Source organism: Epinephelus lanceolatus, chromosome 3 (genome assembly GCF_041903045.1).
Source record: "Epinephelus lanceolatus isolate andai-2023 chromosome 3, ASM4190304v1, whole genome shotgun sequence".
NCBI lineage: Eukaryota > Metazoa > Chordata > Actinopteri > Perciformes > Serranidae > Epinephelus > Epinephelus lanceolatus.
This window is the reverse complement of record NC_135736.1, coordinates 48,160,800-48,174,214: the sequence shown is the minus strand read 5'-3', so window position 1 is coordinate 48,174,214 and position 13,415 is coordinate 48,160,800. Positions and strand designations below refer to the sequence as shown.

The 13,415-nt window shown below is 40.4% G+C and overlaps 2 protein-coding genes across 2 annotated transcripts in view; one reads left to right on the top strand and one right to left on the bottom strand.

Moving 5' to 3' along the window:
* The window catches only part of ppp3r1b (protein phosphatase 3 (formerly 2B), regulatory s1ubunit B, alpha isoform, b), a 59,074-nt gene that overhangs the window by 11,113 nt on the left and 34,546 nt on the right, over positions 1-13,415 (top strand). The window contains exon 2 of the mRNA XM_033625116.2: positions 1,619-1,658. Within this exon, the coding sequence (XP_033481007.1) occupies positions 1,619-1,658 (40 nt within the window). The remainder of the gene's footprint in view (positions 1-1,618; positions 1,659-13,415) is intronic.
* LOC117255878 (E3 ubiquitin-protein ligase TRIM21-like) lies at positions 6,796-11,963 on the bottom strand. Its single transcript, XM_078166520.1, has 3 exons — positions 11,824-11,963; positions 7,158-8,800; positions 6,796-7,046 (listed from the first exon to the last, which is right to left on the bottom strand). Exons 2-3 carry the CDS (start codon positions 8,796-8,798, stop codon positions 6,840-6,842), a joined length of 1,848 nt encoding a protein of 615 aa, XP_078022646.1. The 5' UTR covers positions 8,799-8,800; positions 11,824-11,963; the 3' UTR covers positions 6,796-6,839.

The window sequence follows — 13,415 nt, the reverse complement described above, 5'->3', positions numbered from 1 at the left end:
GGTGCTACAGAGCGGTCAGACAGCAGTCCCCCTCCCTGCGGTAATCCTCCAGTAGACTGGAGTTTTAAACTGGAGAGATGTCCTCTCATAAACCAGCGTTGTTTGGCAGCACTTTGATCTAGAAAATGAATTCAGCAGCAATGAATCTTTTTTGAGACGTCATATTATTTGTTAACTTTAAGTGAGTTGTTGTCAGATGATGAGCAGGTTTACATTCATACTGCACACAGCAACATGCCTCTTAATTATAATTTACATGTTTTATTAACTTTAAAGTGAACTGATAATTTCTGTCAGATAATCTGCAAGGTTCAATGTGCCCCACATTTCAGAGGCAGTTTATTTATTTTAGATGTTATTTTAATGGTTAACTTTTGACTGAGTTGCCGTCATGTTCACAATCATACTGCACGGAGCAAAGTGTCTCGTACTTCAGCGGCATTTAAAATCCAACATGGCTGTTGAAGATTGTGATTAAAGGCTTCAACAGGCTCTGAATGCACACAGTATTTTTTGGGACAATGTTTCAAATACTTAACAATAAATTGTGCTAAATTTTGACTGTTTTCTGAGTGTTTTTTCTTTTTAAGACGAGTCGACTAGTCTTGTTTAAAATTTTCTTTAAGTCCCCAGGAACATCCCTGACTGACATACTGAAGGAACATTTTTTATCCAGGACTTTACTTGTAACAGAGTATTTTTACAGTGTGGTATTTGTGTTTTTACTAAAGTACTTAATCTGAATACTTCCTCCACTGCAGGTTGCAGCCTTTAGTGCCTACCAAATTTGTTGGGACATTTGTTGACCTCTGTCAGCTTCTCCTTCTGTACAGCAAAAAAATTCTGGTACACACCTGCCTGAACTACAGCAGCTTGTAGTAGACAAATGCCATAAAGTCACATTTTACAACAGGGAAGCAAGTTTTGTAATAAAGGTAGAGATCCAACAGAAACACCTGGTGAACACACGCAATTATAGTAGATTAATAACTCGTTCAACAGAGTCGGAGAGTGAGATTTTTGAGCCCCACATCTCAGTGACTGGCCCCTATATTCATTAAGTGTTGAACAGCAACCTTGCCAAACCTAACATATGAAATGCTGGTTATTATACACTGGCAGAATAAACCTCACATATGTTTATGTGACTTAGAGTTAAAGTGACTCTTGTTACAAGTTGAGGAGGAAAGCTGCAGCCGAGTCGAGCAGCTTGATTCAAGTCCTCGAGAGATGAGACGAGGCGAATCAAGGCGGCATGTTGGCCTAGTTTCAGCGTCCAGATCATTCTGTCGCTCATGCATAATGAAGAGCACCAACAATTAGCCAAGAACAGGACATAGTTCAATTCATCTTTTATACACTAGAGTTGAGTTTACAGATTTGTCATACGTGTAAGGGGAACAATATTTCTTTCAGTCCTTGAAGAACTATTTGTTCATCCAACATCAGTGGGCTTTAATGTGATGTGCTGAAGAGCCCTTCAAACAGTGCTGCTGTGTTTTCATGCATTTAAAGCCTTTTGCTCCTCATGGTATAAATGACAATACAGATTTTCCTTTTTTGTCTTTAATCAGATTCGTAATTGTGAAACACTTGTTTGACTTGTTCTCTTTTTCAGGGAAATGAAGCCAGTTATGCCCTGGACATGTGCTCGCACTGTAAGTATTAATAAATGTCACTCCACCATGTGGTGTTAAATAAAATACCAAACTGTTGAATAACCGTGTGTGTGCTTAGACAAAGGAAAGAGTATCTGTTATCTGTATTCACTTTGAATGTGGTTAAAACCAAAATGAATTGTCCATGAAAAATATATCTGGGCATTTTTTATCTGAAACAAAGGTCAGGTTCAGAAACAGTACCGCAGTTAGACTTTTTTAAGTATCTTACGTCAAGTATTAACACATTTTTATGACTCCGCATCATGTTGTCAGTTGTACGTCCATCCATCCATATATTCTATATATGTCCCATTCTTGCGAGTCAAGGATGAACTGATCATATGGGTCATAGGTCAGAGATCAAGGTCACTGTGGCCTTTTTTGTCTTATTGTCGTGACCATGATAAGAGGAACACCCTAAGGGAATTTCTTCATATGTTGGCACAAACATCCATTTTGAGTCAAGGATGAACTAATTAGTTTCTTGGTGGTCATAGGCCAAAGGTCAAGGTCACAGTGACCTTGTCTGTGGCATTTTTGTGAACCAGATATCTCAAGAACACCATGAGGAAATGTCTTCAAATTGGGCACAATTTACCACTTGGACTAGCGATTAACTTATTTATTTTTGGTGGTCAGAGGTCAATGTCACTGTGACCTTGTCTGTCTCATTCTCATGAACACAACCTTGAAGGAATTTCTTCAAATTTGCCATGAACACTCACTTAGATTTAATGATGAACTGATTAGATTTTGCTGGTCAAGGGTCATAGGTTAGGTCACTGTGACCTTGCACACATCTCATTCTCATGAACACAATATTTCAAGAACAGCATGAGGGAATTTCTTCAAATTTGGCACAAACATTCACTTGGACTCAACGGTGAACTGATTAGATTTTGGTGGTCAAAGGTCAAAGTTACTGTGTCCTAAAAAAATGTCCGCTGATTATGAAGAAATGTCACACAAATGTCTAACAGGATAAAATGATGAAATTATGACATTTTCTATCCAAAAGGTCAAAGGTCAGGTACGCCGAGACAACATAACATTCTGCAAAAACACTTTTCTTGCCATTATTTACTGTCATATCTCAGGAACAGATGGAAAGACCTTTGGTTAGATGCTGAATTGGTGACTCTAATCTTGTGTGTCCACCTTGGAGCTGTGCTGACTGTATAGATCTTCTGTGCTCTCGGGGGAAGACGTGTGTGAAGCATTCACGTTTATGCAAATTGACAGGTTCGTGGAAACACACAAACTCAAGGCGTTAATTCAACAAAACATTCACAACCAAGGCAAATATCAAATACATCACTTGGTAATATTGTCAAACAGCTGCACATAAACTTTAAATATAGTGCAGAATTAATAGATTTAGGCCTGATGAAATATTATCTGCCAAGTGTTGGGCAGGTTTTGATCATCTTTGCCACAGACACAATATAAACAGAACTCAAAGTGTTGAAGTTTGATACCCTGCACTATTGGATAGTGATCATCAGGGGAGAAACCAGACATGTTTTCATTGAGTGTGGGATACGATGGTGGCCTGTGATGGATGTGAACGTCACCACATGCTGCACCTTCCTCTGCAGGCCTCTGCCAGCAGCCTGACTCCCAACACTCTGAGGCTAAAAATGCCTCATCGCTCTGTAAAGGTCAGTGTCAGGGCTGTTGGGAAAACCACCTTTATTTTTAGGCACGGCAATATCCCAGTTTTAATTAGTCGGTCGCTTTGCTCTGACCCCCCCCAACTCCGGAGAGGAAAGCTTGACGCTTAATTAGAAAATAATGACTGTAATGTCTGGACTTCTTTTTGAGTAGGAAGATTGAAAGCTGAACTTTGGTCTCAAAATTACGTCAAACTCTGCTGGTGTTGGATACGTTTGTTGAGTGCGTGGGAGGTTTGAGGGGTCTGCACCCTAATGAGCTGTTAAGAAAGGTGTCAGAGACTGGAGGGAGATTTATGACCTGTGCTCTGTCTCTGCTCTCCTCATGCGGCCTGTTGATTTCCAGCGCAGCCTTTTCTTGAACCGTGTGGCCTGGAAAGTTGATACCAAATCTTTGGTTTTCTAATCTGTGAGCAAGTCCAGACCCTGTTGTGTGACTGAGTCTTGTGGCAAAGTCACACCGGCAGCGCTCAAGTGTATCACCGCTCACCTAACCTCACCTGTGTATTTGGAAGGGTGTCTGGTTTGACGCCCTTTAAAGGGGAGACTTGAGCGGCAGGGTTCAGTCTGGCAGAAGGTGCTGTATTTTTCCAGTCCACTGACAGACTTTGCCTGCTCAGGGATATTTATGGGGAACTCCGATGCTGCCACGCCTCGACTCCCCACCCTTCTTTTCTTTCAGGACCAGCAGTTCAGTGCAGCTGCTTTCCTTGTTAAAAGCAGATCTGCCCTGCTGGAGTTACCCACTCGTCCATCACGTACACGAGGATGTGGGCAGCACAGGCTGTGAAGAAAAGACTGCAAGCCAGTTAACATAAATATAAAGAATCCATCACTCCACAGGGCGTCTTAAATGTTTAGTGACGATCTTATCCAGAGGTGCTTTTAAAGAACCGAACAAAGGTTGATATCAACACACATCTCTTCCTGTCTCTCTCCATATTGCTCTGTATGCTGCTTTGATGTAAAAATACTCTGACACAGATTTGATGTATATTTGGCATGTTACAGGAGATAAATGATCAATTAACACAAGGACACAGGATTGAAACTGTGAAAATGTACTTTTAATTTCATTGGGACTGTAAGGATTACAACATTAAATTATAGCAGTAACAAAATACAACTTAGGTGTAAACCAGGATTTTCTATTCAGTGTTTGGCGCTCAAGTCTCCATTTACTCAGGTCTTGTGTTCAACAACTAGTTTTTTAAAATCATATATGTACAGATTCATTTGACTCATAAATCATCTCACCAGTATTCAGAAAACACATCAAAATTGGCCAAAGTGACCACAATCAACTAAATACAAGATTCTGTTAGCATCGATTATAATCAATACTGTAGGAATGTAATAGCCCTCTTAAATGAAGATTTATGACACATTTAGCAATGAACATTATTAACATTAATTCAGTTAAATATTAACAATGTGTTTTTGGTGGCTACACATCAAATGGAGAAAGAAAAAGGTGAAGACATGTTGCATTTTTATTTTAAACGAATCCACTCAAAACTTATCTTGGGATTAGGGGTCACCCAGAATAATCTATATTTGACAATTCAATCTGAGGAGCCTAATTTAACTTAAGGCTAGTAGTCCTCCACTCTGGATATACACACACATCCACGACAGCACTGGATTGAACCTGTCCTATTATTATAATTGTTATGTCATATTGGACAGATAGATGTTTAATTGGGTGTTTCAGTTCTCTCTTCTAGTGTGGGGGAAAAATGGAACCAGTGTCAGTAGCAACTCATACTGTAATAAATTTGCATGTTGTAATACTTTTAATGTAATAAAAGATCGTAATGTATGAAAATTGTTAGCGCATATTGTTATAACAGTTATACCCCTAATGTGATAAGTTATTAAGCATCAGTTTGCAAGGACTACATTAAAACAGATGTGTATCTCGGTGGTGGGCGTTAAACTGTTGAATTCTCTACCGATTGATTTAAAGGGTTGTCTAAATATTTTTGAGTTCAAGAAAATGTAGAAAGACAGAACAGTTGGACTATATGCTGTCCCCTTGTTGAAGGGGACAGCTTCCCTGTTTATTTATTTTTTTTGAAGTTACTCTAAGTAATGGTTGTTAACTGTAATATTTTTATTTCTTTTGATTATTTGTTTTGAGAGATGAGCAGGTAAAATAAGATTATCTTCTCCCTGCTCCTTTTCGGTCATGAGAGGGCTGCAACTAACGATTATTTTCATTGTCGACTAATCTGTCGATTGTTTCTTCGATTAGTTGACTAATCGTTTTATCGAAAAATGTGTTAAAATGTTGGAAAATGTCAGTCTGTCTCTCCCAAACCCCAACATTATGTCATCAAATCTCTTGTTTCATACTCATGCCAAAGGGTTTTAGTTCACTGTCATGGGAGAGTGTGTAAAGCTGCCAATATTTGAACATAAGAAGCTGCAATGAGAGTATTTTGGGGTACTTTTATAGTACTTTTCTATGAAAAATGACTCAAACCAATTAGTCAACTACTAAAATAGTCACCGATTATTTTAGTAGTCAATTAATCGTTGTAACCCTAGCGTCATGTAAAACTTGAAGGGTTCCTATGCTTTAAAAACACAATGAGAGTTCTCTCTTTAAAATTGTTACCCTTTGTATTGAATGTATTATATTATTCAACATTTTTTGGTCGGTTTAAAATTGAATGATTTTTTTCAAAAATACCCTATTACGTTTTGCACAAAACTGTTATCACGCTATGCTCTCATATTATGTTATGATTATGTTATGCGCATAATATAATAATCAGCGCATAACATAATCAGCGCATATTATGTTATGCGCTGATTATTATATTATGCTCAGTTATTACATTAAATACATTTATTATGCAATGAGTTTCCACAATGTTGCAAATGAGAAAACAAAATAAACCAAAAACAAAAAAGCATGAATTGACATTCAGTTGACGACAGGCAGGATTTGACCAATCAGAATGGACTATGTAAATTCTTAGTGGACACCCCTCCTTAGGATATTTGGTGTCGGGGCAGCACAGTGATGCAGTGGTTAGCGCCGTTGCCTCGTAGCAAGAAGGTTCCAGGTTTAAACCATAGATGTATAAAGAGAACTGGATACAGTGTTGGCGTCAGGGTGGCATTGATTCTTACTAAAGTTGCTCAGCGACGCTTGAAGCCAAAAAAGCTTGATCTCTGTGGTATGAAATTACCTGAATCTTTTGCATTGTGATAAAGCACGAGTCATTTATGGCTGCCAAGTGGTCAACTTCTGTGGGTTAAACCGCTAACTTCTGATTTAGTCCTCCTCTAACTTGAATGGTAACAAGAGATTAATCATGCAGCTCTTCTAAACTTTAGAAATGTTGTCCGACCAATTGGATCAAATCTTTTTTTTTTTTTTTCCCGTCATTTTTCTGATGCAAGTCTTTGGACAAGTCTTTTGGATCCCATTGCATCATGTGACGATCTTGGACATTGTAATTTCACGTTTGACCACCATGTCAAATTGGCTTCAAAGCCCGATGTCGTTTGTGGAGGCTTGGTTTGAAGTCACCAGGCGCCTTGCATGTTTCTTTTTCCTTAACAATGGTACTACTGTTTTTCTGGGGGTCCTCCGGTGTGTCCCATTGTCATCCTTGTGATTGGCTGGCGACCTCTCCTGGATGTACCCGGCTTTTTGCCCAATGTCAACCAGGCTCGGCTCCAGCCCCCCGTGACCCTATGAAGAAAAATAAATGTCTGTGGGTTAAACAGATTTAAATGGCATGCATGTCATGTTGCAATGAGATGAATGCACCAAATGAATGTGTTAGAATAAAAACAATCTTACTCTGACAGGAGAGATGATCAGAGGTGCAGAGTTTCTACCACCATAATTATTACAGGGACTGAAGAATGGGAAGAGTTTCTCAGTGAAGGAGCAGCCAGTAAAGGAGTAGATAAGCGCTGCAGCATCTACGTCATAAAAGGAGACCAGACCCTCCTCATAATCCACAAACACCCCCACCTTCTGAGGACGAGACTTCAGAGAGAGACGGACTGGAGGGGCATCAAGAGCTTTGTACTCATTTCCATTTCTCAAGCACAGAGTCCAGAAACCATTCTGAGGGCAGAGTGAGATGACTCCCTTTCTGTTGATCGACTCTTTGGCCACTCCTAAATCCCATTCAATCTTTCCTTTAACTTGAACCATAAAGTAAAAGTTTCCTGAAGAGAAACTCTGTTTTGCTAATACACAAACACAGTCAGAAAATCTCTCTGGGTTGTCTGGAAGATTCTTCTTCACATCATCAAGACTTACTTGTCTCCCATCACGAGAAAGAGTGAGATTAGGATGTGCTGTATCAGGAGCAAGAGTCACATCCACTGCATACTGCTGGACCCTCTTCAGCTCAGCCTCAGTGGACAGCTTCTTAATCTGTTCACTGAGTGTCTCCTCCAGCTGAGACACAGCTCTCACCACAGTCCCCTCATATGATGAAAGAGGGATGCTGACCTCTGTCCAGTCTTTGGTGGGTGTTGGGTGGTTGGTGTTTAGAGACTGGACACTCTGGATAAGATGGAGGTGGTCTTCAGAGTGTGAGAGCTGCTCAACCTTTGTCATTTTCTTATTCAGCTCAGAGATTTCCTGTTCCAGCTTTCTGATGAAGCCTTCGGCCTGTTTCCGTGTCGTTCTCTGCTTCTCTTCTATCGTTTTGATGAGCTCATTCAGGCCTCTCTCAACACACTCCTTCAGAGCAGTAAAGATCTGAACACCTTCTGCTATCGCTCTATCTGTGTTTTTCTCACTAAGGCTGACTGAGTGTTTGATCTCCCGAATCTTCAGTTGTCTCTTCTGGATCATCTGCTGAATTTCAGCCTCTGTCTTCCCCAGCTCAGCCATCTTTTCTTCATATTCTTCTTTCAGAGGAACAACATCATGTGTCTTGTGGTCTAAAACAGTGCAGAGCATGCAGACACATGTCTGGTCGGTCTTACAGAACAGCTCCAGAGGTTTATCGTGCTTCGTACACATCCTGTCTTCCAGGTTCTCCACAGGGTCGATCAGCTGATGTCTTTTCAGGCCTGACATTGTCAGATGAGGCTCCAGGTGAGTCTCACAGTAGGAGGCCAGACACACCAGGCAGGACTTCAGGGCCTTCAGTTTGGTTTCAGTGCAGACGTCACAGGGAACATCTCCTGGTGTGGACACTTGTTGCTGTGAGCTGCTGCTGCTGGCTTTCTGTTGAGCTGACTGTTTGAACTGAGCGACCATCTCAGAGAACAAAGTGTTGACCCTCAAATCAGGTCTTGTGGTAAAAACGTCTTTACATAAGGGACACTGGCACCTGTAGCTGGTATTCCAGTGCTCAGTGATGCAGTTTTTGCAGAAGTTGTGTCCACATGGTATGGTGACAGGTTCAGTGAACACATCCAGACAGATGGAGCACAGAAACTGATCTTCAGATGGCAGATAGTTTGCAGCAGCCATATCTACACATGTAGTGGGAAAGAAAAGACAGTTCTAATTATTTGTATAACAGGAAACAAGTTTGATTACTGTCTTTTAAAGGGATCCTTTGCAGGTTTTCAACCAACTTTGTATAATACGTACGTTTGTAGGCTAATAGAAATTGTAATGCTTTATATTGTGATAATTACTAGAAATAATACATATAGCCAACAGCCAAAAAAATATAGCCAACAGTAAGGAGGTTGTTGTTACCCAAAACAGTTACGGTTTATGGTTTGGGTTTGGGTCATTGATTGTCACACATGTTTATGTTACAGGGTTGTTGTTGGCTTTAAAAAACTCCATCCAGCGCACCACTGGTCGGTAGTATGTGTCAATGTTTATATTAAACTCCCCTCCATCTCACCAGGGCCCAGATGTCCCAGATCATTTGTTATTGAATATAGCTGGCTCTAGGTTGTTTCTCCAACTACAGATTGTACTTTGTACTACCAAACTCAAATCAAACAGTAAAACTAAGCGGTGCTGATCTCACAAACTAAGATTCTGTCACTGTGCTGCTTATTTCTTGCCTAAAATCTTTTCGGAAACATATGTTAGCTCACTGCTCAGCTGTAATATGGCAGTGTTGGGCAAGCTACTCTCGAACTGTAATATATTACATATTACTATTTACCTTCAAAAAATCTAATAAGTTACATTGCAGTATTACTCCCTGTGTAGAGGAATACATTACTTATTACATTACTTTTGGGTTACTTTGACCAAAATGAGCTCAGAAGAACTAATGTTTATTTAAATGGATGAGGGTCATGTTTCACAGAAGCTCCAGTTTGTATTAGGGCCGTCAACGAATATTCTAAATTCGAATTTAAATTCAAATTTGAAAAAAAAAAATGGACCTTCGAATGTGAAAGTAGATATTCGATTGTGGAGGGAAAAAAACACCACCGCAGCTGTCCTCTTTGTGAGTGGGCGTTGGCCTGGGCCGCTACACTGAACGCACTGCATGGGCCACACTGCCCACGGAAGTGCTGCGAAGCGCAGCGCACTGAAATTCTCACACCAGCTGGAGCACTTCCGTTCACATCAGACGTGCATTTCTCCACGCTGGTCGACAAGTGGTTCTGCTCCCAGCTGTTGTCTCCGTCACCTGACTTGACACTTTCGCTTGCGTCTCGCGCAGAAAATAGACCAGACGCCAAAACAATCGCTGCAGGGTGCGAGCTGGCCACGGAACTGCGCTGCGCGGCCGGTGTGGATGACACAATTGGTTAACATGGGCGCTGAAAGGAAACTGGCTTCACTTCGAGGCTATTTGCAGCGCTTCCGCGGGCGGTGTGGCCTGACAGGGGGCGAGTAAGAGGTCCGCAGTCATTTATAACGTAATGTTATAGATAATTGTTTTATGTGTTTTAATATGTAGGTATGTAAATGTTTTTTAAGACGTTTATGTTGAAATAAAAATACCTACAAGTAGTTATGTTTCCTTGTATTAATACATATACAAGTATGTTTCCTTGTATTAGTTTGCCCTCTTGTGGACATAATGCGAATTTTTTTTTCAAATGGTTCGAACCTATGAGTTATTTTTAGAAGGAATATTCAAACATCGTTTTTGAGCAATTTTGACAGCCCTAGTTTGTATTAACATCCCCTGCTTATATCAGTAAGAGCACGATGATATAGATCAATTAAACAACCTAGACCGCTTAAAATAAATGAACAGCTATGGACACAGGGATGGTCAGGCAGAGGATCAAAGTCTGATCATTATCAGATATGGATAAATATTTGTTTGCCTATGATATGAAACACAATAAACAAATATTGAGGTTAGCACTGAACAGAATGGCGTGCGAGTAAATCACTATGACGAGCACAAATGAAAACACCGCAGCTGGAGGACCCACCTGCCGGTTCCCAGTGTGCCGGTCAGCTATAGCAGCACCAGAGGGAGAATTAAATGTAAGAACTAGACTGTGTGCCGGTGTTGCTCTGCAGTTGTAGGGGATGTGAATGGAAACTAACATCATCCATGTATGTTGATCACTGGAATGATGAAAAAACAAATTCAAGGGGCACTGGCGGAAGTAGAGCGACGTTGATCAGTGTGGATAAATAAAAAATGAAAACAATAAACACTTTATTTCATGACATTGTAAATGTAATGATATTAGCCGAAATCCTTGTGGTAATTTGTTATATTACTTCCCAACACTGATCATTTGTTATCAGCTGGCCGCCATGATTATTTTCGAACAGGCAACTCGCAATTATGTCACCCACCAGTAGGAAAGTTTATTGATGGATGCAACGCAACGCAGTACGCACTACGTTGCATCCACCAGTAGGAAAGTTTATTGATGGATGCAACGCAGTGCGTACTGGTAGTTACAGGTTTTTACGTCTTCGGCAAAGGCAAATGCCACAGACCATCTTTCCAGCACTGAAATACTTATTTAAGCACACCATGTAAACAGTGAAGTAATTTCTGAGTTACACATGCCACGTTTTAACTTGCATTGAGCTGTGAGCGACAGCATCAATTTAAGCAGCACTGACTAACTCAAGCTCGATACTCAAACAGCACCAAATATGTCCAGATCCTGTTGGGTAGGCCAGTTTAAATTAAAGAACAGCACTGCTAACAAAGCGCTGCCTACTTGATAATAAACACATTGCATTTCCTTCAGCTGCTTCAGATTTAAAGTGCTCACTGACTCGCTGGTGGAAAACTTTTATTGTGAAACAGCCAGAGGAAGTAGAGGAAGCAACATGTAGGAAGCAATCGGTAAACAGTCACAATAGCAGGAAAACTAGGAACCAGAGATTCAGTTACTTAAGTCCTGAGAACTGACATCGAGACTAAGCTGTTAAAGTGAGCTACTGTACAGTGGGTCTGTGGACAAACAGCCACAGTTATATTGTTATCCGTTTCATAAGTATGAAGAGAAAAGAGTGGAACTTGCTGTCTGAGTGTAGCTGAAGTTTACTGTTAGTCCTGGTTGTTGAAAGTGTAAATATGATCAGCTGTACTCACCAGTGTTGGGCAGAGACTCTGCTGTGTTGTTGACAAAGACCTGATGAAGTCAGTGTGAATTTTCTTTTAGAGAGAAACAGAGACTTGTCTCGACTGCAGCGTGGCTCACACTCTGACTAACTTAACTTTCATTTCTGGAGTGTGACGTTGCAGCTCTCCTCTTTCCAGTGTTGCTCCGCCTCTCACTGCAGCTCTGTTGGTCAGGTTTTGTTTCCTCCCTCTGATTTACACAGTTATTGGGAAGCACCAGGGTTTTCTCTGGATAATATGGAGCAAAGGTGGAGCTGTGCCTGACAGGTGGGAGGAGTAACTATTGTGAGATGAGGAGTGTTTGGTGCTCGGCATGGCAGCAGTACAGTAACTCTGGGCTCATCATTCCTTTGTGTTGTGATCCATCTAGTGGTCGTTGTGTGTCTTAACAGCAGTTAGTGGTCTACATGGAGGCCTGTTGTTGCTGCAGTGTAGCAGGGAGTCATGTACAAGTGGTCAGACATGAGGAAGGCTGTCAGGTCTCCACAAATGTTGACAAGTTACATTAATACCCTGCACTCATCAGTTATTGTTGATGACTCTGTCAGAGAGATTATACACCATTTGTTGGCAGTGATGACATTTGTCTTGAAAATATAAGGTCAACTCACAACATAGAAAACTAAAGTTATTGTTGTCAGTCTTGTTACCTGCAAGAAGAACTGTGGAAGTTAAAGCAACTTGTGCTCAACATATGACAAAGCCTAACACTGCAGATTTTTATTGAATCAAACCCCATGTTTCATGATATTTATGGCTGGTATAAAAAGCTATATCATGTATTTAGAGTCAGTAATTCCCTCTCTGTATATAGTAGTGTCCATTGTCAGTGGTGATGGCCTTCACACACATGAGGGACTGACAGGAAACGATGCAGCATGTAATCCAGTGTAATTCTGTCTCATTGATATCAGCCTCACTGTTACTGTTCACTCTCCTACAGCCGGACTGGATTCAGTCACTGCTAGTGGAAACAAACATTTCCTCCTGACACTGCTTCACATTAAAAGCATCCAAGTGGTGATAAACAAGGGGGCTTTTATTGTGAAGCAGCCACAGGAAACAGTGTGTGTTTGTCAGGAAATATAACTTCTGTGTAAACCAGGATTTTCTTTAATGTTCAAGTCACTGCTTACTCAGGCCTTGAGTTCAACAACAACTTTATTTCATTCAACAATCACATATTTACAGATTTCTGTGACTCATAAACTATCTCACCAGTATTTACAAAACACATAACAATTGCCCAAACTGACCAGTGATTAACCAAACTGCTATTTACACAAGACAGAAAATTCTCTTAGCATGTATTCTATGAATTACCTTTGTTTACTAACTTTTTACACCCAGTATAACAATGACACATACTGTATTCTGTAGACACTATTGATATGTAATTTGCATACTCTTAAATCAAGTTTTTATGACAGAGAAATATATTTGGCAATATGTTTTACATGGCAGCACATTAAATAGAGAAAACTAGATATTTTGCTGCATTTTTGTTTTTGCTGTTTACTCATACTGCATCTTGACAGATTTGATGTCTTAAGATACTGATT